General features: G+C 47.4%; 8 protein-coding genes across 12 annotated transcripts; 4 read left to right on the top strand and 4 right to left on the bottom strand.

Annotated features, from left to right (window-relative positions):
• Positions 1–1095: 1095 nt before the first annotated feature.
• On the bottom strand, positions 1096–2246 carry E1B28_009633 (uncharacterized protein). Its single transcript, XM_043154539.1, has 2 exons — positions 1938–2246; positions 1096–1876 (listed from the first exon to the last, which is right to left on the bottom strand). Exon 2 carries the CDS (start codon positions 1867–1869, stop codon positions 1348–1350), a length of 522 nt encoding a protein of 173 aa, XP_043006994.1. The 5' UTR covers positions 1870–1876; positions 1938–2246; the 3' UTR covers positions 1096–1347.
• A 1698-nt stretch (positions 2247–3944) lies between these two features.
• E1B28_009632 (uncharacterized protein) lies at positions 3945–7036 on the top strand. 2 transcript variants are annotated; one of them, XM_043154537.1, is made up of 3 exons: positions 3945–4360; positions 4429–5774; positions 5853–7036. In XM_043154537.1, the coding sequence occupies exons 1-3, from the start codon at positions 4014–4016 to the stop codon at positions 6554–6556; spliced, it is 2397 nt and encodes a 798-aa protein (XP_043006992.1). In that variant the 5' UTR covers positions 3945–4013; the 3' UTR covers positions 6557–7036. The 2 variants fall into 2 exon arrangements, with proteins under 2 accessions (XP_043006992.1, XP_043006993.1); XM_043154538.1 differs by having other exon boundaries at positions 4429–7036.
• A 1382-nt stretch (positions 7037–8418) lies between these two features.
• On the bottom strand, positions 8419–8876 carry E1B28_009631 (uncharacterized protein; the record flags this gene model as incomplete). Its single annotated transcript, XM_043154536.1, has 2 exons — positions 8419–8555; positions 8624–8876. 2 exons carry the CDS (start codon positions 8874–8876, stop codon positions 8419–8421), a joined length of 390 nt encoding a protein of 129 aa, XP_043006991.1.
• Positions 8877–9081: 205 nt separating this feature from the next.
• E1B28_009630 (uncharacterized protein) lies at positions 9082–10662 on the bottom strand (the record flags this gene model as incomplete). The annotated part of the gene is made up of 10 exons (XM_043154535.1): positions 9082–9086; positions 9139–9194; positions 9251–9369; positions 9429–9500; positions 9556–9627; positions 9689–9956; positions 10018–10313; positions 10381–10428; positions 10485–10514; positions 10573–10662. The coding sequence occupies 10 exons, from the start codon at positions 10660–10662 to the stop codon at positions 9082–9084; spliced, it is 1056 nt and encodes a 351-aa protein (XP_043006990.1).
• A 1453-nt stretch (positions 10663–12115) lies between these two features.
• E1B28_009629 (uncharacterized protein) lies at positions 12116–16347 on the top strand. 2 transcript variants are annotated; one of them, XM_043154534.1, is made up of 20 exons: positions 12116–12239; positions 12292–12821; positions 12883–13059; positions 13132–13240; positions 13311–13465; positions 13520–13629; positions 13686–13860; positions 13932–14158; positions 14214–14356; positions 14406–14462; positions 14523–14596; positions 14656–14717; positions 14781–14907; positions 14967–15116; positions 15169–15214; positions 15273–15335; positions 15395–15442; positions 15492–15557; positions 15610–15648; positions 15715–16347. In XM_043154534.1, the coding sequence occupies exons 2-18, from the start codon at positions 12618–12620 to the stop codon at positions 15536–15538; spliced, it is 1974 nt and encodes a 657-aa protein (XP_043006989.1). In that variant the 5' UTR covers positions 12116–12239; positions 12292–12617; the 3' UTR covers positions 15539–15557; positions 15610–15648; positions 15715–16347. The 2 variants fall into 2 exon arrangements, with proteins under 2 accessions (XP_043006989.1, XP_043006988.1); XM_043154533.1 differs by having other exon boundaries at positions 15395–15557.
• A 182-nt stretch (positions 16348–16529) lies between these two features.
• E1B28_009628 (uncharacterized protein) lies at positions 16530–20544 on the top strand. Its single transcript, XM_043154532.1, has 18 exons — positions 16530–16914; positions 16970–17179; positions 17234–17342; positions 17405–17556; positions 17615–17724; positions 17770–17944; positions 17993–18198; positions 18252–18397; positions 18453–18512; positions 18568–18641; positions 18704–18768; positions 18825–18954; positions 19011–19160; positions 19218–19263; positions 19323–19376; positions 19428–19584; positions 19635–19673; positions 19728–20544. Exons 1-18 carry the CDS (start codon positions 16738–16740, stop codon positions 20350–20352), a joined length of 2685 nt encoding a protein of 894 aa, XP_043006987.1. The 5' UTR covers positions 16530–16737; the 3' UTR covers positions 20353–20544.
• A 1155-nt stretch (positions 20545–21699) lies between these two features.
• Positions 21700–23769, bottom strand: E1B28_009627 (uncharacterized protein). 3 transcript variants are annotated; one of them, XM_043154531.1, is made up of 4 exons: positions 23375–23748; positions 23207–23321; positions 22964–23138; positions 21700–22906 (listed from the first exon to the last, which is right to left on the bottom strand). In XM_043154531.1, exons 2-4 carry the CDS (start codon positions 23208–23210, stop codon positions 21835–21837), a joined length of 1251 nt encoding a protein of 416 aa, XP_043006986.1. In that variant the 5' UTR covers positions 23211–23321; positions 23375–23748; the 3' UTR covers positions 21700–21834. The 3 variants fall into 3 exon arrangements, with proteins under 3 accessions (XP_043006986.1, XP_043006984.1, XP_043006985.1); XM_043154529.1 differs by having other exon boundaries at positions 22964–23321; positions 23375–23769; XM_043154530.1 differs by having other exon boundaries at positions 22964–23769.
• Positions 23770–23791: 22 nt separating this feature from the next.
• E1B28_009626 (uncharacterized protein) lies at positions 23792–25268 on the top strand. The gene is made up of 4 exons (XM_043154528.1): positions 23792–23898; positions 23954–24332; positions 24389–25148; positions 25223–25268. The coding sequence occupies exons 2-3, from the start codon at positions 24000–24002 to the stop codon at positions 24632–24634; spliced, it is 579 nt and encodes a 192-aa protein (XP_043006983.1). The 5' UTR covers positions 23792–23898; positions 23954–23999; the 3' UTR covers positions 24635–25148; positions 25223–25268.
• The last annotated feature ends 421 nt before the right edge of the window (positions 25269–25689 follow it).

The raw sequence follows: 25689 nt of genomic DNA, 5'->3' as shown, positions 1-25689 counted from the left end.
AAGGTACTAACCGGCTATACCCGCAAATATTTGCGGTATGACGCGCCCATATTAATATGTATGCGTCGTCCTCAATGGGCAGCTAGACAGACCAGCTGTCACTTGTAAGTTCTGAGAATTGGTGAGTGGACCTGCCCATATATTTTCATCATTCTCTCTAACTCTCTATGATTCAATTTTTGTTTAGCATCTCAATCAACAAATTTTGTATTCGACGCTTATGGTTTCAACGTGCCTTTTTCAATCCTCCATCCTCGGAACTGCTCTGCAAGGTAGGCTATTATTTTTATGCCTCCCACTTCAGGCAATTGGCAATGTGGTATAACAAGTAAGTAATGGGTGAATAAAGGTAAGTAACGGCCAAGAGGGGGTACATAACGGGTAAGAAAAAAAGTAATAGGTAAGAAAAGGTAAGTAACGGGTAAAAAAAGGTAAGTAACGGGTAAGAAAAGGTAAGTAATGGGTAAAAAAAGGTAAGTAACGGGTAAGAAAAGGTAAGTAATGGGTAAGTAATGGGTAAAAAAAGGTAAGAAAAAGTAAGTAACGGGTAAGTAACAGGTAAGAAAAAGTAAGTAACGGTAAGTAACAGGTAAGATAAAGTACGTAACGGTAAGTAACAGGTAAGAAGATGTAAGTAACGGGTAAGAAAAGGTAAGTAAATGGTAAGAAACAGTAAGTAACGGGAAAGAAAAACTAAGTAACAGGTAAGTAATAGTAAGTAATGGGTGAGAAGATGTAGTAGGGGTACTAGTTCCAACCAGCATTATCGGACTCTTAAGAATGCCCTAGAAAGTATTTTGTGTCTGTCAAAATTCAAATTCAATCATAATCATGCAATTACTGTCCGGGACAAATGCTATGAACTTCAGGTCGCGCATTGGAGGCGCTTGTACACAGGTAGATAAATATATATATACAAACGACGAGCGGTGCTGAAATGCATATGGCACCATTGCCGTTGACACAGCCACCATTGATGTGGGGGGATACTGTTGCGTGTTGCGGCGAATTTTCCTGTAGCCCTAGGACTGGCACTGGCCATTTGAACATGCAAAGTATATGTACCTTTACCTCACTTTCACGATCCAAGACAATGCGTGATTTTAGTATGCGCCATCTCGATATCAGCGCATACAGTGGCATAAAGTAAGCAAGAGGTAACACAGCCACCAGGTGGAAGTAAGTAACGGGTAAGTAACAAGGTAAGTAACGGTACATAACATTCCGCAACGGAAATACCGTTACTTACCCCGTTGCGTAAATTTCTGTTCGCCCCTAGAAACCCATATACGATTCCCTGTTCCCAATGATCCTTCAATAGCTTCCGAAAGCTTGGCTAGCATACCGTTAATTACAATCCCAAGTCACCCCGTTTGCATAATAGAACCCATCATTGAACTCCGCGCATCCAACGAAATTCACAAGCGTATAAAGCCCGCTACTACAGAAATTCCCCTGCCCTCCTCTATAAAACGACACGTAGTTGGTCCCCGTGGAACCTGGATAGCCGTCAATGTTCGCGGAGCTGAACCCGCGGAGAGGATTCGTCTGTGAATCGTAGCATTGTTTCTTGTTGGATAAAGTGAGATGGCGGATTTCTGTACCGCTGCACTGGCCACCTCCGAACATTTCAACGTGGGGGCCGTTGCAGGTGGCGCGTGTAGAGAGATCGGATTCGGATTCGTCGCCACTGGCGGGCTTGATAGGAACCCATACGGGATCAGTGGTACCAAAGTTGTTGGTTAGAGCGTAGTTGGGACCCGGGCGGGACGAGAGTAGTTCGTCTAAATTGGTGACTGCAGGGGCTGCGTTGACGACGCTTTGAGAGGCGAGCAAGGCGGCGGAGGCAATAAGCGAAGTAATCTTCATTTTTTCCCTGTACAACGAGGTAGAAGGTAAGCTTGGAAGTTCATGATGATTTTGTGTGAACTTTTTACCTTGGACTTTGGATTGCTGAGGTGGCTTTAGTACACTGAGATTTTAAAGCGAACTCGAAGCGCTTTTATACTGCAGTGGAAGGCGCGTCAAACCCTTAGTCACTACTGGATATCGCCCATACGGTGAAGTCGGATGAGGGGAGCAACTGTAATCGAAATTTGCCCACTTGAGTGTCTGAACGAACTGTTGCGCTGAAGACGGAAAGAAGATAACGGGTCGATCAAAAGTGAAGTGGTTGCGCCTTGAGCGCTGGCGTCTCCGACAACTATTCAAAGCTTTTGTCTAGGTGATAGCACTGTCCGAAAGAATTTGCACCTATGCTATATCCCTATGACCCATCGAGCGGTGCGCTGGTCACAACTTAAAACCTTCAGCTTGGGATAATGAATTGAAAAAACCAGGGCTGTTCCATCTTCGCTTGCTGTCCGCTGGAGTTACGATCGTAATATGTTCTTAATCAAAGCATGAGGAATGGAATAAGAAACTAGAGGTTGACATGTACACAATCCGACTTACCTGCAGAGATACAATTTCTGACGATCATCTTGACAACTTATTCAGAGGAGTGGACTTTGATCGGCTGGTACTAGCAACTTTGGTGTGATTCGGCTATCTCCCCAAGACGCGAAAGAAGACCGGTTTCTGTCAAGAACAAACTGACTCAAGTGGCTTACCGGAGCATCATCATGGTAGGCTGTCGGAATCTCTTTGGGAGTTTAGATGTGGCATCCCTCACCCAGGCATGCACTGGGCCCCCACCCCCCGTCGCCTGGATAGCTTCTGTTGTACAGCGCCCTTGAAACAAGCCGTCGGAACGAACGTAATTGCGGCGCACTAATAAGACAGGCTGACTGGTAGTCATTTAACTAGAAATGAGCTTTTAAAGTGCATGGTCACGGTGACGTACCAAACATTTCTGGTCGACAGCCGGCTTGATTAACAATTCGATGTTAACGTTGCCATTCCAGTTTGTAATGAATTACTCTTGTGAACATCGTCCAGGTTCTTCGGAGCAGGAAAGTGCTCGATATCCATTTTCATGAGTACCGGGCGAGAAAGCACAGGTACTACCGTAAAGTGTATCTGTATGGTCCCGAGTTGAGTTAAACATGAGGGCTAGTATTCACCGTCGGACTTGTAGCTCACCATCCGAAAGGCGGTTTTCGTCTGCAAACATGTCGGATATTCACCATGTATATTCCTGGGAATCCACCGGTAAGCTTGCTCAGAAGATTAGGGATATTCTGGTGGGGTCAGTTAGCCTTTAAGCGCAAGTTACTGAGGCAGAGGGTACAAGAAGTTAGGGTAACCCATCCCGGAACCAAAGGAATAGCGAGCGAGCGAGAGCATGAATATAGAGGAAAAGGACAGCCTCGCTTGTGTTGCAGGCACGTTGACCTGAGTGTTGGCACCGGTGTTACCGTCAGCGGGTCTCCATAGGTTTGCACACATGTTTGCATGATATTGATTTCGCCGGTCCTGGATACTTCGTGGCATCCTGAGGACCACGTTGAAGAGGGAGAACCGTCTTCTCCTGAGTGCCTCTGTCATTTCAAGTTCCACCGTTCGGAGAGCCTCGTTCAAGTAGTGACTGGCAACAAACCCCTAGTCCCTTTATCGAAGAGAGAGATCAGACGTCTATTTCATATTTCATACATTCAGTGCCAGGAGGGATCTTCGTATGCATCATCACGACGGGTCCCACAGTCGTAAATTGCACAGATGGTGAATGGTTTAGTGTGTTTTTCCCCTCGTTTCTTGAAGCTCCTGAACAGAACAGGTCTAGATATGCCAGAACGATCACCAGCGGTTAGGAGAGACCAAGCAACCTGGTACCGGAGGAGTGGAATCGAGAAATAGAGGACTGTCCTCATTGTAGGGATGCTGGAATGATCACAAGACGTCACCATGTAGCCAATCGAACGATTTCCCTTTACCAGTTACGATTCCCTTTTCCAATCAAGTCATTCTTTTTTCTCTATTACTCCCCATTACCTACATATTCTCAATTCGCGTCAACGCTAGCTCTCAAGCGATATCTGGTGCCTTCTGACCCCCCCCCCCCCCCCCAATAAATGTCACTCATGACCCCGAGTTCGCCCCACCATCGCACGACCACCTCTCCACTACCATCACCGACCACGTCGAGCCCACGTTTAGAGGAAAACCTCAGCAATCAACTGGGCATAACTTATCCCGTAGAAATGTCTGGCGCAGTCTGTAACCGCGTTGTACGGTTCGACTCTGAATGCGTCCTGATACCGGAACTAAACAAGTCCAGGAAACCGTTAATGATAACCAAGTCATATGCAATACCACTATGGAAGAGGAGAACCATACCTGGAGAGTCGGAGGAAATGCAGGTTTCGCCGTCATCGAGTCCAACAATGGGCGGTGTGGTTTTCAAGTTGCCATTGCCTAGGTATGGTCCTCTGTCTCCTATGAAGCCTCGAGAAAGGCACTGACTTTCGCCTTTCGTTGGCATGAAAGCTTCATGGCAAAGGCTGCTCGCTCACCCAGCAGAACCAGAGAATGCTCACGGCCTCCATGCCTGGTCAATACTGACGTCTCACAAGCACATTCCCTCAATTATACACGGCAACCCAGACTCTCAAATCCTACTTCACCCCCGAATGTGTTACCAAATCCTATTCTTGTCGTTGATACACACCATCAACTTCATTCGAACCAATCATCTGCTCTAAGCATATCGCCTTCACCGTCAAGCTCAGCATCGTCAGAATCTGGCTCTAACGGAGGTGGTCCCGGATCTAGATCCCCAATAAACCGTTCACCTACGGTTTCTTATACCACGCCTGCTGGGCTCTCCGCCACAACTACTGCCGACAGTCCGACTTTGGGACCACCACCACGGGAGAGACAGGGAAAAGATAAGGACAAGGACCGAGAACGGGAGAAGGAGAAGGATAGAATTATTACCATTCCATTGCGTGCCTGTTGCCCAGACTGTTTCCCGATCACCGAGGAATGTGTACGCAATGGCGACCAATGGAAGGAACGGTTTTCGAAGGGAGCTAGAAGAAGAAGAGGCAGTAGTGTTAGCTCGAGTGAAGGAGGGGATGATTTGGGGATGTTCAGCCCTATGGCAAGCTACAAACCTCTACAGGAGGGCCAGCAGGAGAAGAACAAGGTTGAGGATAAGTCTAATCCTAACTCAAACCCTCGAGACGGGCTTGCCTCTAATTCTTCGACCTCGGCGGTTGTTGACGACGACGACACGGAGGAAGACGTCATGTCTTCCTTATCTCTTGCAGTCCGGGTTGATGAGGTTGACTGTATGCAAGGGAGCACTCTCGGGAGATTGAAGAGACAGCCTAGTCTTGATCCAATGGACACAGAAGACGATGAACTATCATCAAATCCTCACACGCGTGAGAGGGATGTTTCATCTTCTTCTGTCGGTAGTTCTTTCTCGACATTTTCTACAATGTCAGGAGTCTCCTCTGCTACTTCGAATGCAGGAGATGGAGAGTCATTTCCACTCAAGTCTACATCTACATGCGAACCACCGGCCCCCCTTCGAGGACCCAACATCCAACCGCTACCTTCCACCTCGATAACACCTCCCTCATCGTATACAAAGGTTACTCGCGGTAACCGGCGGCAGAAACCTTCTACTCCCATAAAGGAGGATGAAGAACCCTCAGAGGAGAGATGTGAAGGGTCTTCTCGGGACAGAGAGCGAGGAAGAAGAAGGCGAGAACATCAAAGACTCAAGGCGTTGAAGACTCATGACCTCTATGCAAACGATGACGACCTGAACATGTTGTTCCCGTTACCTAGTCCGAGAAGGTCGCCTAGTACTTCGCCTCTAAGTGCGTAACAATCAATCTTTATTGATTATTCGGTTTACTGAACGAGATCTTCTTTTCTGGTGGCTCTTTCTTCTTCAGACACACCACGAGACTCTGCCACGCCTACGAATGGTGGAAGTGCGACTCCATCGCCGAACCCGAGCCCCACACCTTCCTCGAGCGCGGTACATCTCGTGACCATGAATGTGCCCAAAACGCGGTCCAAGTTAGGTATCAATGGGCCCGAGGATGCCGCGCTTGGTTTTGGGGAGGAATTCGAAGAGAAAGATAAAGCGAGGGGGGAGGAAATACCAGATTTCGACGAGGCGAGAAGGGATCGATCCGTTCTTCCTCGGTCGATAAAACGAAAGGAAAAGGAGACGGTTCCCCCGAGTATAGCTAAAGCCGCCGAAATAGCATTGGCTGACCAAAGCACTTGCAGCGGGACCGGAAGCGATCGTGTCTCTCCTTCCAGATTAACTGAAGAGGACGAATGGGTAAAACTCAACCCTAGTGGTCATTCAAAGGCTGCTAGTGACTCCGCGGTTGGGAGTGTGAAGGGGCAGAAGATTTTGCCGATGATACCCTCGTTTTTACCGCCGTCGTCGACGATACAAGAAGAACAGTGGGCAACGAGTTCTTTACAGATCCCTTCGAAATCCCGTGCCCACGCGAACGCGTCGCCGTCACCGCCGCCACCTCCATCTGCAACTCCTCGTCGACCGAAACAACAAAGAAGGTCGTCTTTACGGGCCGGTGCATTTTTGGACATATTCAGGAGCGTTCCTGGGCTCACACCCTGAATATTTTTCACGCAAACCTCTCTGCTTTCTTACTCTAGCGATACATTGTACACACGCTCTTTCTACTTCATCCTCCCCCTCGTCTGTCATTTTCGATACCATATCGGTTATGCTAGTCACAAAATTCCCCCTCTGTTTGCTTTCTGTGTCCATACTTGTTTGCTTTTGGCTTTCGTTATACCCCCATTGTCGTTTTTCGCTGTTGACTAATTTGCATTGTCCGTTTTCTTCTTTTTCTACGATTCAAGTACATACAACATCTTGAATCCAGTAATTCGCATCTGCTCTCGTTGAAACTCTGGGAGTGTCTTTTTTTTTTCGTTCCCTGTGTTTCTCGACCCGTCGTGAATATCTGTTCAGCGACGTAGGTGCGTGAGGCTAGGGGCGGCACAAAGCGCAGAGCGAGATAAACCGCGACAAGAGCGATGGCAGCAGTCAGTTGAAGAGATATGCCTTACCGTAGTCTTTTTCGCGAGCATTTAAATTGTAAGTATTCAAGTTTCCCCTTTTTTCTTGGAATATCTCACCGTGCTTCTTCGTGGCAGCCCCGGCCATCATGCATACCAGGTGCTGCCGTACAGTATGGCAGGGAGGTCCAGGGAGGTCCAGATCCTTAGCTCCTCCTTCACAACAACTTCCGTCATTACGGCCACCCTTCGACCTTCCGAGTGACATAACTTACTATGGCCATCATGCATCATGCATCATGCACACCAGGTGCTGCCGTACGGAGGTCCAGGGAGGTCCAGATCCTTAGCTCCTCCTTCACAACAACTTCCATCATTACGGCCACCCTTCGACCTTCCGAGTGACATAACTTACTATGGGCAATATACATGAGGCTGCCCTGGCAGGGTTCAAATATTAAGATCTCCGAACATGGGAACCTGGTTCAACACCTCTCCGTCATGACAGGGCCTGGATAGCTCTGAGGGCCATCGCGTAGAGATGGGATTTGAGGCGCCGATTGCAAGTCGATTGTCCTTCCAACGGGTGGAGGTGTGGCGTCGGGTGGAGTTAGCTTGATTCCTCAGAGAAAGGTGACCTTATGTTCTGGACCCACAGCGTAGCCGTGCGACGTCTTTCCACTCCCCAAGTAAGTAAATGAGTCCCAGAAATTGGGGTCTACGCTGGACCCTGCCCATACCGTGCCGTCAAGTAAGGTAAACAAAGTCCATTGACATGAGGAGTCTTGTCACTGCGCCATGATGTTATGTACATAGACTGTCAGAAACCTACAGAAGTACCTGACTAGGGGACGAATGTGCAACGACGTGTACGAGATATCTGGTAACGAGGGTTCAAACACTTAAGCGTTCTATGTGCGAAGATAAATGGTCATGGCTACTAAAGTGGTGTCCTGCACATACAAAGCACATACATCCGAGTCGGACCATTGCGCCAGGGCCATAGATTAGTACTATGATGACAGTGATCCATGTAACATGTTACTGGCCCAGTCTGGTATTGTAGGGATCGAAAAGGACCGTCGAGAGGATCGTTTACAACCTAAGTGGTATGCGTTAGGCTCGGTATATTCCCCCTCCGTTGTTTCATTGAGACTAAGTAATATGGATTGTAGTCGTAATCCTTCGCTTTTTTGAATCAGTTGCCGAGATCCAGAATGCGTAACCAACCCTAGCTTGTACCAAAGAAGATACAGGGAAGTCAATAGATAATCAATGAATAGTCTGGACAGGTAATACAGATGAGGGAAGGGGAGAAAGCGCCTTGAAAGAAGATACAACAACGAAAAAGGATGAGATGAGATGAGATGAGAGGGTCCGTGCGGAAAGGAGGGGAATGGCGGGAGACAGCATAACACATACGAAAACAAGTTGGAAGTTCGAAGAGAGCGAAAGTCATGACAAAGAGACCGCGATCCTTGGCACAACCCATTGATTCGGAGATAGATGGACAGGCTCTGGTACCGTCAAGGTAAACGTTTGATACCCCATACATAGCGGAGGCGGAGCGCTCAAAGCATAATTGAACGAATCTATGCCTTTTATCAGCATGCATAGCCTAGCAGGTTCAGGAATCGTTCCTCGGCTGAAATAGACTCACATTCTTGCTCACGATCGCACTGGGAACCACGATTAACCAACCGCCAATCACGATAAGCATTCGTTCGGGTATCAGAGATTTCGGAGGAAGTGCAATGGTAGTTTTGATGAACAAGAATTTGCCGCAGAGGGATGTCATGGAAAAAAGCGAGAACGAGGAATCCATCAGAACACATCATTGTTAGAAGCGAAGAGAGCAGAAGTAGAAAAAAGAAAAGAAATAGAGAGGGAAATATGTGCAGAAAGTAACCCATGTATATGTACACAATCCGGTCAAAATACAGCGTGGTGAAAGATAAGTTATTAAAATACGACAGAAGTCGCCGACGACTAGATGAGCGCCGCAGTCGTGAGATTCGATCGAAGGACCGTGCTGGTTGCGGAACGTGAGATTCAGAGAACAGAACAAGCGAAGCAGGGAGACGAAGGAAAGAGGATGTAAAAAACAGCGGAAAACACTCACTCTAAACGAAAAACGTCAGTTCTCGGATCTTAAAGATAAGTAAAACGACGCACCTTCAACTGCAGCCATCACCACTCGCAGCATTGCTGTGTCCGTGGCTGTTGTTATACTTTGCGGGGGAAGGTCAGTATTGATTGGTCCACAACCTGCAGCGCTTGAACCCACTGGATGTAAATTTCCCTCTCCTTCGCACGACCGGCCTTCTGTGCTAATCGGCCGAATCGTTTCTTGAAATAGTCTCGCCCGGCTTTGGCTTCTCCGGTTTCACCGTCGTAATCGTAATCCTACGAGTGAGTACGATAAGATATACACGCAGGCAGTCTTCTAGAAAGAGGCAGCGTACCGGGAAGAAGTTTTTGATTGGCGAGACGTGTACCTTTTTCTCGAAAAGATCATTCTTGTTCAAAAACAGAATCTGACAGGACAACATCAGATTTGAGGGTAGATCATTGTGAACAAGAGCAACCAACTATTGATGTCTGCTTAAACCATTGTGAGTGACATATCGAATCCCATATTGTCATGGCATCCTGCATTTGGTTCTGGTCAAGGGGAAATATGAGTTCATTGGGGCGTTTCCATAGGGGGTAGTTGTTTACTCACCGCATCCCGGTCTTCCACAAGGCATTGGTCATACCCGCTCAGGCTGACCAAAAAGAGTATACTGGTGACATCTTGGAAACAATGTATCCATTTTCTCCGTTCACTCTTTTGACCACCCACATCGACCATCAACATCTCGTGCTCCTTTAAGTTGAACGTGGTTTCCGTGATACCGATAGTGCGTGCACGACAGTGAATAATGTCTTGTTCGGAAGGTTGGTATGTGGGTTCAAACAGTCGGTCCAGCGATGAGAAGAAATATGACAGGCTATTGAATTCATCTGTCATCACAAAATTGCTTGGTAAAGAATTGAGGACGGGGCACACACTTTTCGGGCAGAGCTGCCTCATTCCCTCGCTCCCACGCCCGCTGAACATTTGAGTCCAACCAAAGCGACTTGAGAGGCTCGTAGAAGTCAATAGGGAAGGCTTCACCGTCTCGAATATCCCGAGCATTTTCGATGAGGTCAATATGTTCAATGTTTTCCTCGGTAACCTTGAGCTCCATTTCTTCCATAGCGTCCAGTAGATACTTCAAACCGCGCGTAAGGTTATCGAAAACGAGTTGACGATATGACTCGATTTCTTGCGGTGAGAATGGAACTTTGTGTATGAGTCGCATTTGCTGAACGGATCAGCAAGATAAACATAAGCTTTCTCTGGGTTATGTAGAGAAGACTAAAAACACATACCTTGAGAACTGTCGACTTCCCCGAGTCACCGGAACCCAACAGCAGTACCTTTATTCCAGCTATTTAGCTTCAGTGGTCCTTTGCTTGACACAGAAGGTTTCTACCTTGACTTGACTTGCTAGTTTCGCTTTCGCCTGCAAGCCAAGAACTTTGAACAATTCGTCAAAATAGTACAGCGAAAGAATACCGCACCTCTCGCAACTCCTTCTCGGCTTGACGATGGAGGATTTTATCTCTTTCTGACACCTCCACACCACCTTCTGAAGACATACATGCACCCATAGTGATTGAAAGTCGCAACTGGGTTGAAGAACGAGGTAAGTGACCTCGGAGAGAGAAGGGCCGAAATTGAGTAAGGCAAGTGGTCGAAGGGCGGTGAAAATAGATTAGGCCAAGGCAAGCTTGCGGCAAAAAAGAAGTGGAAAAGCGAAGGTATAGATAGGTAACGATGAAAGTCGGGAAATTTGTCGAGGGAAGGTGAAGCGACAATTAATTCTCACACCCGAGTTCTACGACCCTGGGTCTGTCACTCCACAGCGCGGAGGGCCATCATTTCACGCGTGCCGCGCGCTGAGTTAGTATTTATTTATTTTCTCTCTGAGTGGGGGTGCAATCTGCAGCATCATGCTAACCGTACATGACGACTAATCTTCGGGATGCGCCAGCAGGTCCCAGGTTGACTGTCACCATACTCTATGACTATGATTGAAAAAATCCGGAATATCCAGGGTACTTAATGCAATTATGGGTATCAGAACAAAATAAATAACTGATATAGCCTGATGAATGTTGACTCTGACTGGATCGTCTTCCACGGGTATACTTCCATCTATCGGTGTTTCGTACAGACAGTTTTTTGTGCATATTCGACAGCAGTAATCAAGACCGGTCCCAATGATGCACTGACAGAACGGCCGGAAGTCCGGTAAACCACTGCAGGAGGGTCGGGCCCGTGAGCAGCCGTGAGTTCTTACTTTCGCTTGGTATAGCGCCTAATGAGTTTGATGAGGGCGGTAGAGACGGTCTCTGGTAGCGATGGTAGCCCCAACGATTGAAACTGCCGTAGACCTGAGATCCCATTTCAGAAGGGTTTAAATTCCTAATAATAATAATAGATCTGTTCCAGCCAGCTGTCTCGAGTCAGAGTAGTCGCCGATGCAAACGGCCAGTTTGCGAGCCTGGACTCTGCAGTTCGGAGGAGGGCTGTTCCGTAATCTCAGTACAACCAGCGAAACCATAGGCTCTCGCACTCACTTATGTATGTCGAATAACAGTCGACCGCCACTGTGGCATTTGTGAAGATGACATGTAGGCGACCCGTCTCAGTCGACCAGTCGACCCTAGTCAGGGTAAGGCATTTTTTAGCAAGGTTGGGAGTCTGCAGATCTGAACGACTCGGAGGTGCCTGTGCCCACCAGGTTGGAAGTTATCTGAACCGTTCCCTCAGTGGCCAGTGCAATAACGTAGCACGAATGTCCCGTCCGATCCATCCTGATTCAAGTGTGAGCCTCGCCATCAGTGATTTTTTGAACAGTGGCGGCAGTAGTGCCTACTTACCAGGAGCAACCCCAAGTGCCCGACGCTTGATACTGTACATTGAATCGCGATGCATGAGGATGTGGATAAGTTGCAAACTTTTCACGTGCCTTTGTTATCGCCACGGTCACGCGATACTTCAAACTCCGAACCTACGCGTTTCAATTTCGAATCTCAATATTAATTCATACTGTATTCATTCCTGTCAGGGCTGTCCGTGGTTACTGTAAAGGGAAGCGCTGGTTATATGCTGCCAGATGGCACTAATATGCAGTTGGTGAGATCTATGATCTCGTCGCTCCGGTTGCTGTGAAAATTGGCAGGTGAGAGTTGGCTCAGAGCTTCCCTGACTAAAACTGAATTCCAGACTCCCAGAGCCCAGTGGTTGTTCGCGAACCACTTGTGCCACCTCTTCATCTCTCGTCTCCTGCAAAATCCCGCAGACAACCCACCTTTACGATGCCAAATCATAATCATAAAGCACTCTCAGTATGTGTAATACTGATGATGATACGCCCGGGTAACCGGGCATTGATGTGTGTATGAGATGGAGATCCAATCAAAACAATTTGCCCTCCGCCGTGTTCATTATCATTACCCAGACCACTGCACGACCGTACGACACCCATCATTAGCATTAGCATAGTTGGTGGGTAGGTGTACAGGGCAGTGAACAGGCAGCTCCCTTCCTCTTGTAACCCATGCTCGCTGATACCCTTCTTAAACTTTCTTTATTATCCTTTCTTGCATGGAGAAGCACGGCCCGATTCACGTCTTCCCGCAACTTTTACCCAGCAGCATATCCTCTAGCGGTCCGTTCCCCTTACCTTAACGCTTGGATTCAATCTCCCAAGGATACGACGACGTTTGGTACATCCTGGCCCTATCACTGGGACGACAAGAATGTGCGTCATATTGTTATCACTGAATAGTGCCCTTTAACTAAGGCGGAAGCTCTTCGTTTAGGTCATGGGATTGGCAGGGTATGTGAGGGTAGATGGAACACCATTTCGATGGATGGGTGATAACTCATTGGGAAATCAAACTTCTCTCGTGAGCACGGAAGTCACCCCCACACGCTCAAAATTCACGATTTTGGCGGGGCGTGTGCAGTTGAATGTAACGTTTCTCAGTCCAATCGAGGTTCGTCGTGATCTGTTTTGCGTCTTCGAGTCATTAACCTCACTTAACTATTCCACTCCGACTCGGAGCCAGCCGTCTGATTGGGTCCTTCAGTCATTACCGTTCACGTATATCTCAATCGAAGTCGCCACGACTGACGGTTCACCTCATAACGTGCAGGTGTATTGTGATACCAGTGCAGGTGGGTAGTTTATAATTCGGCTTGTCGGCTCAACAACGGTTAAATATGTACGGTACTTCGTGTTGAACAGAATGGGTTTCTGGCGATAGGAGCAAGCTCGCACGCTGGAACACCACTGTATCCGACGATACCACATATCATCAAGCTACTCTTTTTCAACAATCATCCATGTCGGAGATCAACGATGTTGCGGAAGACTCGACGATGTATTTTGGAATGGCTTCGGTGCGTGGCACATTGGATGGGTTTGCAGTCAACTCTGACTTCCCATTATCTTAGAGCACTTCCTCTTCATGGAAAACCGGGGCAGACGAGGACGTACGAAAGCAATTTATACGTAAGGGAACCCTGAATAACACAATGGACACCTCATTTCGAGCAATTCAAGAGTCAGTCTTTGATTCGCACTTTAAATTGGGAAATTTTCACCAACCCCTTCTTCCAGTCATTTCGTAGTCTTCGCTCATGCTGTCGACCTGGGAAATATCATAAAATCGTCTTCTCCGACGGTTTGGTCTCTAGGCTTAGTCCGTGACCCAGTCAGTACTTTTTTTGTTGGAGTGAATTCGCGGACTCGTAGCCCGTACTTTCTTACGCACTTTAACACTGTCGACGATGCGGTAAGCATCCGTTTGAGCTTTCGCTTCTTATGTCACTTGACCTTTATGCCCTCTAAATTATTTCAATCTAGGTCAAGTCCTTCATTAAAGGCTATAAAAATGCCGTCAAACGCGCGGACGAACTAGATTCCAAGATAATGAAGGACGCATCTGCTATTTCGAACCACTACGCCGACCTGGTGGCGCTTGGTGCGAGGCAAACCATGGCTGGGATAGATATTACTGTGCCGCGCGGGACTGATGGTAAATGGAACATGTCGGATGTAAAAGCGTTCATGAAAGACACGGGCACTTCGCAGTACGTGGCACATATCTGAGGCAAGCTGAATCTAGCTCACCTCGAGGTAATGTAGGAGGATCAACCCTGTGGAAGGATTGTTTTCTGCGTTTCCGGCATTTCTTTATCTGAATAGTTCATTGGGAGGTCTCCTACTGGATCCCTTATTGGAGTTTCAAGCGTACGTCGGTAATCGTCAGTTCTCTGCACCTGACCTAGGTGAGTGCAATGCTTCGAGAATAGAAAATATCATTGAAGAGGATATCAGGATCATACCCTCGAGCCACCGGTAACCCGTCGAATGCGAATAATACTGCCTTAGAGAGTGAGTCGTTTCTTGGTATGCACTATGTTTGTACTTGGTGCTAAATTCGGCGGTGTTTAGGTACGGGAAACATGCTCGTCATGGCTCTGGCTCATGCGCAATTATCTGGAGATGGTACTCTCATAAGCCGTTATGTGAGTGAAACTACATACCAGTGGCGAGCTTTGTGCATTGCTGATAATATAACCTGCAGTACGACTTGCTCAAAGGCTGGACGGATTATCTCGGTGCACATACATTACACCCTCAAAATCAGTAGGTGCTCAACCTGAACTTTATGTTCTAGAGAAGAGCTCACACCAATGCCGACGCTCCTAGGCGTTCCGCTGATGGACTGGACAGAAGTGATCAATCCAACTTGGCGATCAAGGGGATCATAGGAATCGCGGCTATGGCAAAAATAAGCAAGGCTTTGAACCGAGAGAGTGACTATCAGACTTATTCTGTCAGCAGTCATTCAACTCCATATTACGCCAAATGAGTAATCTAATTCGTTCTGTCAAGGCTAAAGCTTCCAACTTATCCGCCCGGTGGACGAAACTTGCGACGAGTGGGGACCACATAACGTCCGTTTATGGTGATTCACAGTCGAGGCCTTTGGTATACAATCTGTATGCCGATGTCCTCCTTCGGACCAACGTAGTGGACAGTTCGGTATGATATGCTTTCCCACCGTCGGAGTTCACGGGGCTCACTTCTACACCAGATCTATTCCCAGCAAACAAGGTTTTACAAAACACTTACCACGACTGGTACTGCATCATATTTTGATCACTTCGAAAGATGGATATACTGAGCGAACCCGCATAGCCCAGGCTTTTGGACTACCTTACGATGATATCGCACAAGAAGCCCAAGATTTTGCCAAAGCTCGTGAGGATCTGCACCTCCCAAAACTAGTAGTATTGCTCATATACCCATACCGACCTTAGCGTGGACTATTTTTACCGCTGCAACTGTAACTCAGAATGAGACTCAAGGCAAGCTCATCGACATGGTACATGCAAGAGCGACGTTCAACGGAACTAGGGGAGACTTTCCTACCACATACCGAGTTAGTAACGGGTCGGTACTAGTGAACTCCGGTCAAGCCAGGTATGTATTTTACGATATCCTTTTTCATCCATCACTGATTTGACATTTTCAGTCCGTCACAAGGAGCTATGTTCGCCCTCCTGGCTTTGAGGTGAGGGCGCAGTTCGGTTTATCCTTAAAATTCTGCATCACGAGACTGACAACTGTTGTATTGTAGTCTTCCCATACAGAACATGGTGGCCCCACCAGACGCGTTCTCTCATGCGGTTCAAGCAGCGGGATTGAATGGCGGTACAATTGCAGGTGCCGTTATTGGGACGTTTGGTGGAATTGGGCTACTTGCCCTCGGGTTCCTTCTATGGTGGAAACGACGGAAAACCCTCCTCCAGCAAGAGTCGCTGAAACCTATACCCTTCGTTCCTCATATGCTCTATCGCCAGCGAGCTCCTGACAGTGTGGAAATGAACCTGATGTATCAGAATACGCCCCACCGCGCGGTTAGAGGAGTCCTACCGGCTGATACCAGTTCCGACTTTTCGATTCCGGAGTCTGAAGAACCCGAACTTACGGACTTGATATCGCATCAACCTTCACAGTCCGTAACGAACTCGAACTCGACGATGCATACCACGGATACTTCCCAGTTGAGACACGAAATTGCGACTCTGAGGCAGCACATGAATGCCTTGCAAGCGCATCAGGAGGAGATCTACTTTACCTCACTTCCCCGGCATGGCACGCCTCCAGTGATTAAGCCTTGAGGAGGGTTGTACTATTATTTATCTCATATGTAGTAATTTTCCTACTGTATCAATAACACCATACTGTGAAGCAAAGAATCTTGTAGCAGGCCTCAGTTTCGTTGAGGGGAAAAGGTCTGTATATGTAGTACGTACTTGAAACTTGATGCAATGCAATGCATGACGGAGACTTCGGAAGTTACTGATGGCCGGCGTAACTGCGTGGCTTCCTTTTTAGGAAAACCGAACTGTTTCAAATTGTCATTTTGATTTTTGAAAATTAATTTTACTCTATTTTGCACCGGATGTGAACAGATGCATACCAACTCCACGAACGGCGAACTATGTGTACCGCTTCTCCCTCCCTCTCCTTAACCATTACACCAGGCCATCAGGCTGTCCAGCTTGAGGTCGAACTCGCTGCCAGCTGCAGTGACTAAACCTCCTCGTTATCGTTATTTCATGCTCATCGTCCTGTTCGACGCCCTCTGCAACAGAACATGCATCTCCCTTATGCTTACGCCTACATCCTGCTTTTCGCTTTGTCGTCATTAGTGAATGGCCAATTCCTTCCTTCGGCAGCACCAATCGTCACTCGTTCTCCCTACCTGAACGCTTGGGTCGACCTTACAGGATCCAAACCCAATAGTTGGCCCAAATTCTGGAGCACAAACCGTGTACGCCCACCCGATTTCAAATTCTCGTTCGCTTTAACTCATCATTGGCGGTCAGACATTAGGATGGGGTGGATTTATTCGTGTGAACGGAAACGACACTTATGAATGGACGGGGGCTGCGATGGAAGACCCGGCTCTCAAATTTACTGCAAGGTCGAGACAAGCTGCAGTACTCAATAACCTTATCGTCACTCCTACTCGTACCATCTTTATATTGAGGGCTGGACCGATTCAGTTCAACGTGACATATCTGAGTCCTATTGAGGTGCGTCTGTTTCGTCCTTGTCAAAGAGGTGAAAACTGAAATTGAGTATGATAGCCCGACGATATCGTACTCCAATCTTTTCCGTTCAGCTACGTATTTCTGGATGCAGTTTCGGCGGACAACCAAGCACATAGTGTGCAAGTGTATTCGGATTTAAGCGGAGGTGCGGAACCATATTCGTCTTTCATTCGACATTTATGCTCACACATCTATGATCCTCTCCAGAATGGTTATCATTCGCAGATGCTGTCAAAATACAATGGGACACGACACTGGGCCCTATCATCGCTCACAGTGCACAACTCTCAACTCCAAAATCGTTGCAAGAGGTTACCAACATGGCCAGTGATGGGACGCTTTATCATGCTACAAATGCAGTGAGAAGTTCGACGTGTTTACGCCCCGACTTTATTCTAATTACTAGTTTCTTGGTAGGGAAATGGGGTGACCTGGGAGACTGGAGGTCATTACGCTATTCGAGGCTGGTTTCTAAGTCAAGGGTCTGTTAATAATACTAAGAATCCGGATTTCCGAAATATCAATGAGTGCGTGATTGACATCTCTCATCCAACTCGGCTAATATTCTTTAGTAATTATCCTATCTTTGGATACGCTCACGACTTGGGCTCTGTTACAAGCACTCCAGTTTCTGTGGTTTGGGCAGTCGGTTTAGCTCGTAATCCCGTCATCAGACAGACATCCGGAAGTGATACCCTCGACCTTCTCCCGTACTGGACCACCAAATATAGCAGCCCTCTTGATGGTGTATGTTCTCAATCTGAGCCCTATATTTGTGCGGCTAATGTCCTACAGATTCAAGCATTTTTGGCGGACGCTCCCAAGGCTAAAGAAAGAGCGTCTGCGCTGGACGCCAAAATCCAAAAAGATGCCATGAAGATCTCTTCCAATTACAACGATTTGGTTTCGCTAGCCGCACGACAAACATTCGCTAGTGTGGAAACGGCCGTCGGGCCATCTGATTCCATTTACATGTTCATGAAAGATATCGGTACCTCCCAGTGCGTGCGGCACTTTCGTTCATTAGAAATGAGCTGACTACATTACCTATCAGGCGAGTAAATCCTGTGGAAACCTTATACGCAGCATTCCCGGCATTCCTGTACATAAATTCCACATGGGGTCGGTACCTCCTCGAGCCGCTTCTGCAATATGAGACGTCGACTCAGTATACGGCCAGTTACGCTTCACCTGACATTGGTATGAACATTACCGAAGAGTCTCAATCAGTCATCTCAACACTCTTTACTTCAAGGTTCTTTTTTTCCTATTGCAGCAGGACAACCCAACCCCAGTTCGCTGCGTTCTATTGACGGTATGTTCCAAGGAACCCGCGTATTCATTGACCCCTCATTCCAAGTTACTCCTAGACTCATCGGCCATGCTGATCATGGCTTGGGCGCAAGCACGATTTTCTGGCGACCAGACATTACTCAACCGATACGTACGTCAACTAAAACCTGACATTTTCTGTATCTTCGGTGACTGACAGAACGTTTCATATAGTACTCGACATTCCAAAAGTGGGCAGATTCTATCATCTCATCCAATCCTCTCAACACGGCAGGAGCGTAGGTGTCCGACTTTACCTTCCGCTTCTCAACCTCGCTCAACCTCTCATCGTTAGCCAAACGGCGGATGGATTAGACGGTCAAAACGACATGTCCAACTTGGCGATCAAAGGTATTATCGGGATCAGGGCGATGGCTGAAATCAGTCACACAGTTGGCAAGGGTGATGATGCATCAAAATACCAGGTATGTGAATGCCCAGTGGTTCGTTCTGGCATCACTGATTTTCCAACGTATGGCAGAACCAAGCCTCCTCATGGGTGTCCAGCTGGCTAGCATCGGCTTCATCGGGTGACCACCTACTCTCCACAAATTCTACCTCGAGTTCATGGTCCCTCATGTATAACTTATATCCGGACAAGTTGTTGGGGATGAAGTTGGTTAGTCAGGAAGTGAGTTCAGCGAGCTTTCCCTTCCCTGGTTCTTCATACTGAAGCTGCGGCTCTCAGATATACGACAAGCAAGACCGGTTCTATACCACTCGGACGTTGTCAGGTGAGACTGAGCAGAAGCTTGACGGTCGTTGGAGTGAAGCTTATAGCTCGAGAACACAGGAGACAAGTACGGACTGGCGTACGATAGCAACGCCATCAACGTTGTGAAATCTCGTGAGCCATTCGACGAACGAAGTCTGCACATAATGTTGACTTGTTCTTTAGATTGGACTATGCTTACAGCGGCTACAACGACGGACATTGGAGCGCGAGACTATTTTGTTAAGATGGTGCACGATAAGGCAACGGATTCTAACAACTTTGCTACATTCCCAAGCACGTATAGTTCAGTGGATGGAAAATTAATAACAGGATTGGCTAGGTCAGTAGGATTCGTAACTGGGAGCGTGAAACTGACGTTCTCTTGTATAGTCCTGCTCAAGGTGCCGCGTTCGGTCTTCTCACTTTGAAGTAGGCCATTTTTTTCATTCGTGACTACTCGCACTAATTTACCCTCGTTTGTAGCTTGGAAAGTAAACTTGCCGGCTTATCAGGCAACACTGGTGGTTCGCCTGACACTGGTAGTAAATCTAATGTTGGCGCGATAGCGGGAGGTATCGTAGGCGGCCTCGCTGGCCTTGTTTTGATTGTCCTCGGGTTCTTTTTCTTTCTTCGAAAGCGCAAAGCCCGGGATTATCACGAAGGCGAGAGTAAGCCGGCGACGTTTTTTGCACGATTTGGCCGCGATCAACCTCACCCTGACGATCCTCTTGTTGATTATCACGTCGAGCCGATGCCTCTTCCCTCCGGTTACCAAAGTCAACAAGGACGTGTGTCGTACTCCAATTCCAATAGCAGCAGCGGTCAACTATTACAGCTTGCGCCGTTGCGTTTGCATAATGCGGACCAAAGCGCGGCATTTCAAGCGCCCCCTCTCCCGAGGAAGACTGACCGTATTGCCACGTCTTCTTTGGAGGACGTTGCACGCTACAACTCTAATCGTGATGTGTTGCCTCTACCGACTTCGCCATCGGTTGGTGGAACTTCCTCAGATGCTTCTCAGCTTCGTCATGAAGTGGAAAGTCTTCGACGAGAAATGGAGGAGATGCGTTCGAGGACGATGTACGAGCCGCCACCAGAGTATACTTGATGGTGGTACATCTAGACTGACAGCACTTACTACACCTTCTTTTTTGTCGATTTTTTCGCATCAGTCGCTCTGCATATATTCTACTATCTACGCTATTTTTTGCCGGCACTCTCTTCTCATATAACTTAAGTAAAACACAGTTCGGAATGTCAAGTGGAATTACTAGGATTTTCTATACAGGCTCCATTAACAACGCTTGTTGCCATTGAGTGGGGTTGAAGAAGAAACGTGTCGTGGGTTGGAACGCCTCTTAGCACGACTTTGGCTCCCGTTCGAGCGATGCGAAGAAGAGAGAGGATCCATGCACCCCCACAAGTTGAACGTTGAATTTTGTTGCGAGCGCTAATGCGGACCTTTCTCACGTTTCACTCCTTTCAATCACTTCCATCTCGTTCATACGGGAACTACGTTCCTTCACCATTAGATGTTCCTGGCGTCGTAGTAAATGGACAGACCTCTTTGTTCCCTCTTCAGCCCGATTTTGGAACCGAAACCTACGCGACAGATTCGAACTTGGGGCTCAGTGTACGAGGTTGCCATTAGTACTTGGCGTACGCAATTGTGGTACTATGAATCTAGGAGGCAACGGTACAAAAATAACAATTGGTATTCATATTCATTTGAACGACCTACGTGTAGAATAGATTGCAGCATGGTTGACTTATTAAGAAAGTGGTCATTTTTCGGTATTATTGTTGAACACTACACGTTGAAGCTAAACTTACTTCAGTGATTCGTGGCTGAATGAGAGAACATAACAAAAAACACACCATCATAGAGGATACATATTTCGCATCAAATCTGTATCTCATTTTTCTTCCTCAACGGAACGAACTGCGTCACAAATTCAAATATTTTGCCTGAATGCCGGAGAGCGTTTAAAAGCATAGTTCGGTCTTGTGTTTCTGAAGTAGGAGCGGGTTGTTCAAACCACTCGTATATTGCGTCCTTGGTTGAGATAGCTGTCATGTAAGATTGTTGAATACCGGATCAATGGGAACGATTAGACGTGTACCTCTCTCTTCGGTTTCTGGGGGTGAAAGGTTTTTTGTTCTCATGCCAACAATTGCAGGCCAGGGGGTAAGTAGCACCAGCGGTGCTAATTGTTTGGTTCATTAGCATGTTCCTTCCCCGGTCAACATTCGTGCGTAATATCTTTTCCATTCAAATACACCTTCTTAGTACACTGTTCTCAGGATTTTATCTTGCCACGAATGTATGGAATCACCGAATTGGCCAAGCATCTGGCACAGGGAAAGAAGGCAGCTCGAGGGGTCGCATCGGCGTTAATCTATTCACTCTGTATTAATCACCTTTGTTTATTTCTTTATTTCAACCACGAAATCATACTAGACATTTCTCTTTTCATTCTCGTAGGTTAATTACTCTTGGTCGAAGTTACAGATTACTACGAATCAATTGAGATACAGGGGACGAAAGTCTCGAGGAGAAAATATAAGGAAGACATTCATCCTCTTGAGGTCATATCCAATCCACGACTATGTCCCCATCATCATCCACTGTTTCGCCATCCTCGACATATTCATCATCCTCAGGCTCCACCTCACCTATCATACCACCCATACCATTCTCCTTCACCACCGATTCAGGGTTTTGAAGTCCCAGTGACTGAGAGGCCAGGGGCAGTGTATAGTACCTGAACATCCGAGTAACAGCGGTATCTGGTATACGGATCTGGATTTTCTTGCCCGTCGGGATAAGAAAGACAAAATGGAAGCCAGATGGTGGTTTGCCACAGCTCGCCTCAAGCCACTTTCGAAGCGGCTTGAGGTATGTAGTTTTGAAGCTGTGTGTGCCTGATCTGGTCATTTGAAACGCAGCGCCAAAGTCCTTGCCCGCCAGAAAAGAGTCGAAGAGGGGATTATTGACCTGCATGGGGACATAATAAGCGTTCGGATCGCAGGTCGTTGAAGGGTCGGAGGTACTGTCATAGAGCCTCATGGCCCGTGGGCCAATCTCCATGGGCTGGGCATGCTCGGCTTGACTCAGACAGGTTTTGCTTGTTCCAACCCATGTCTCCGTCATCGGATAAATGTTGAAGTACTGGTTGGTAACGATATGAGTGTGTCCTTCAGCCTCGAAAAACCAGCCGAGAGCTGCTGCCATCTCCATGTCGGAGCTAAGTAAGGTCTCCATAATCGTCCGCATCTTGTCGGCCTGCTTTGTCCAGGCCTCACAGAGTAGGTTCACTACCAAGGAAGACCGGACTTCATGTCGCATATCGTGGGAATACCCATGGTTCGCCCTTCGGTATGTGGCAATAAGTCGATGAGAGTGCTGGGCAGAGTCGGAACTACCGCGTATCAACGAAACGACATTTTCAGTCGTCATTGCGCGAAGAACACCCCGGAACTCACCCACGAACTCATCGACCCCGCTGCGGTAAGCAGCGGATCTGTTTGACTGGAACTGAGGATGATTGAAGATGCTGCGGAAACGACGGAGGTCCACGTTGAACGTTTGAATCAACAGGCGGATAAAGTTCTCCATTTTTGGCTCTGTAAGCACTGACTTGGGGTACGCATGGGTGAAGCTAAAGTACTTGATTCAGACTAGAACATGGCTACAGAGCTTTAATGCGAAAGCTTACATTCTGACAATGTCCGCAAGATCGGGTGGGTTCATCACCAGAGAAGTGATTTGTAATTGCTTTCGCCAGGTATTAAGTCGTTGTAATCGTGGGTTCGGGGAAGACGCCCCAACCTGGTAAAGCTTATTCGACGTTTCCATGAATCTGGGGTTTTCTGCACTAGTCCAATCCATGTCTATCAGGAAAAGCACGTTGGACAGATATACAGATCGGATGACGTCGGAAGAGTTGGGAACAGCGTACACATCTGTCACTTCGGATCCAAGAAAGACAAATGTACTATCTTGGATATGGATGAATACTGGTTGTTTGCGAGCTAATGTTTTAGCCAGAAGATAGAGAAGAAACACTGATTTGCCTGTTTGAACTATCAGATCAGGAACGTGCGGATGGAGTGAGAACTGGATGCACCAATCCCAGGCATCCCAGTAACAAGGGCACCGCATCTATCGCTTGGATTTTCATAGTCAGAAGCGTACTGGTTCATTATGCGCCTTTCGAGTTCGAGATATTCAGATTGAACGGTAATGACTCCGTTCCTAGGAAAGGGTGGTCGTAGGATGCTACCAGCTGGAGAAAACGAGGTGGCCGCTGGAGAGAGTTTGATTGTGCCAACGTTTGTTTCGAGCTTGTCACCACACCCCCAGCAACAGAGCATGTGTGCTATGTCATGGTCAGCGGCGTTGGTGGGATCAATGATGGAACATCCTTTTTTTTCCAGGTATTCTCGAAGATAGCCGATCCTGTCATCGAAATTAGGTGGAATGGGATGGGCCATGGGCCATGGTAAGGATCTGAGCCTCGTGGGAAAAGGGTTGGCCTGCGACGGTCCGACTCCGTCCAAACACTGACGTGACATTCCGCACCCACTATTAATTACTAAGGTTAGAGGCGTTGGGCTCTTCAGATGATGAAGGGCTAAAAGCTCTTTTAGAGTGTGTTACATTGGCTTTTAAAAATCTTCGACCACGCTAATTTCATAAATCATAGTCTGATTCAAAAGATCGTGCAGGATTTACGCTCCACGATCACACCGATGTATCCTTCGATATTGAAGGCTTTACTGCGACTTCCAGTTCGAACGATAGCTTCGGACGCTCTCGAGGCGTTACTCTCTACGTTGTCATCGATCTTCAAGTACGTTGTGACACCATCTACGAGTCCCGATAACCTCCATTTGACATGGTTATGTCTTCGCAAAACTCTTCCCAAATGTTTACCAGAAATTCAACGGACCATGGCAGAAGTTTGGGGTTCGGTTCTCAGGAAGGTGAAGGCGAGCTTGAGAGAGAACGTCGTTCTGATGATAGCAGAGGATTTGGGAGACATCGAGGATGCTGCTGCGTGGTGTTTCGTGTCTGCTTGCATGGTTGGTTGTTCTCTGCTCTACGTTGTGGTTTTTCTTTTTGATTAACATCCTCGCAGTCTGTATCTCAAATGCTTCATAGGGTTACCCCATCGTTAATGAGCCCACTGCTCACTTACTACCTCTCTGGCGGAGAAGACGTCGTTTCGCTTTACACCCTTCTTCGCCGAGTGTTGACTGCTTTCATTCACCGCGTAAAAGGAGCAGACCAATTCACCGCGATAACTGACATCGTCCTAAAAGAATTTGCCAACGCCCCGTCCCACGACTCTGAACGTTTACGACGTCATCGCGTCGGTTCGTAATGGGCCTCGACTTACCAACCAAAATATTACACAGCTATACGGCGTATTACCGGTCTCTCCTGAAAGTATCGTCAGCGCTGCTGACGGCAGGTGATATGAATTCATGGATGTCATCTGGTTGTTATTCGGCTCGACTGTGGAGGATGGACAGCTTCACGCTCAAACTTCACGGAGTTTTGAGTGAATTTGGATGGGGAGGATGGAAGATGATTAATTGATTGCTCAACCTGTGTTGGTCAAGAGGGACTGTCAGAAGCTGGATAGAGAAAACGAGTTTGCACGTACTAAGCGCTTCCGCGTTTGATGCGAGAGGAGTCGGATAGTCGGATAGTACATCACGGCCTTGCATTCTGACCGCCACGGTACATTAGAGCTCAAATCTCAAGTCCCGTTCTCCGTAAGATGCTGTGTTTGTGCGTCCTCTTTGTCCGGAATATGCGATTCATCAAGTATCCACTGGTTCTGAAGAAACCAAGGAAAGTAGAGTCCACGATCCCGATCTGGAACGGACTCGGTGAGCCTCAGCCCCAATTTGCTAACTTGATAGTATTGGTTTGTCGTTGAATCTTGATCTCATTCCTATCATAGGAGATTCAAAAGTTTCGATAAAGAAAAGAAACCAAAGGAATTGGACAGTGCTATACAGGAAGATTTCCGTTATATGTCGCCTTCACGGTTAAACGCATGAGGTATCCGACGTTATAAGCATCTATGGACATTGCGACTTCTGTACACATACTGATGCCAGTACAACGGAAACCCAAGCTTGAAGAACAGTCGCAGTCTTAACAGCACTAGTGTTCACAAGGAAATCGTGTTAGCAATGCAAAGGTAGCTGGGAGAGAACCAGTATCCAATATTCACCGTACAGAGGGCGCACGCGGGATTTTCCAACCGAGGACTGAGATTGGGATCACTCTCTTTTTCAGAAAGTGATGCAGAGCTGCAAGCTTTGAGGTGAAAACCTGAAACGAACTTCATGAAATGATGATCCTCACCTTACAGCCAACAACGCGAAGCAAATTGCGAAATACACGGTGAGACAAGAAGAAAGC

The sequence above is a fragment of the Marasmius oreades genome, chromosome 6, assembly GCF_018924745.1.
Source record: "Marasmius oreades isolate 03SP1 chromosome 6, whole genome shotgun sequence".
In the NCBI taxonomy this organism is placed as follows: Eukaryota; Fungi; Basidiomycota; class Agaricomycetes; order Agaricales; family Marasmiaceae; genus Marasmius; species Marasmius oreades.
Note: the sequence above shows the minus strand (reverse complement) of the source record. Positions and strands in the feature narration are given on the sequence as shown.

Coding starts and splice junctions, on each gene's coding strand:
- E1B28_009633 (XM_043154539.1), bottom strand. CDS start 1,869: ATGAAGATTACTTCGCTTATTGCCTCCGCCGCCTTGCTCGCCTCTCAA.
- E1B28_009632 (XM_043154537.1), top strand. CDS start 4,014: ATGTCACTCATGACCCCGAGTTCGCCCCACCATCGCACGACCACCTCT. Junction 4,361..4,428: donor TTCAAGTTGCCATTGCCTAG/GTATGGTCCTCT, acceptor TTGGCATGAAAG/CTTCATGGCAAAGGCTGCTC. Junction 5,775..5,852: donor GCCTAGTACTTCGCCTCTAA/GTGCGTAACAAT, acceptor TTTCTTCTTCAG/ACACACCACGAGACTCTGCC.
- E1B28_009626 (XM_043154528.1), top strand. CDS start 24,000: ATGTATCCTTCGATATTGAAGGCTTTACTGCGACTTCCAGTTCGAACG. Junction 24,333..24,388: donor GTTTCGTGTCTGCTTGCATG/GTTGGTTGTTCT, acceptor ACATCCTCGCAG/TCTGTATCTCAAATGCTTCA.
- E1B28_009628 (XM_043154532.1), top strand. CDS start 16,738: ATGCATCTCCCTTATGCTTACGCCTACATCCTGCTTTTCGCTTTGTCG. Junction 17,945..17,992: donor ATAGCAGCCCTCTTGATGGT/GTATGTTCTCAA, acceptor AATGTCCTACAG/ATTCAAGCATTTTTGGCGGA. Junction 18,769..18,824: donor CCTCTCAACACGGCAGGAGC/GTAGGTGTCCGA, acceptor TCTCATCGTTAG/CCAAACGGCGGATGGATTAG.
- E1B28_009629 (XM_043154533.1), top strand. CDS start 12,618: ATGCTCGCTGATACCCTTCTTAAACTTTCTTTATTATCCTTTCTTGCA. Junction 12,822..12,882: donor ATCACTGGGACGACAAGAAT/GTGCGTCATATT, acceptor CTCTTCGTTTAG/GTCATGGGATTGGCAGGGTA. Junction 15,558..15,609: donor GTGAACTCCGGTCAAGCCAG/GTATGTATTTTA, acceptor TGACATTTTCAG/TCCGTCACAAGGAGCTATGT.
- E1B28_009627 (XM_043154529.1), bottom strand. CDS start 23,741: ATGGCCCATCCCATTCCACCTAATTTCGATGACAGGATCGGCTATCTT. Junction 23,322..23,374: donor TACTGGGATGCCTGGGATTG/GTGCATCCAGTT, acceptor TAGTTCAAACAG/GCAAATCAGTGTTTCTTCTC. Junction 22,907..22,963: donor CTTGCGGACATTGTCAGAAT/GTAAGCTTTCGC, acceptor CAAGTACTTTAG/CTTCACCCATGCGTACCCCA.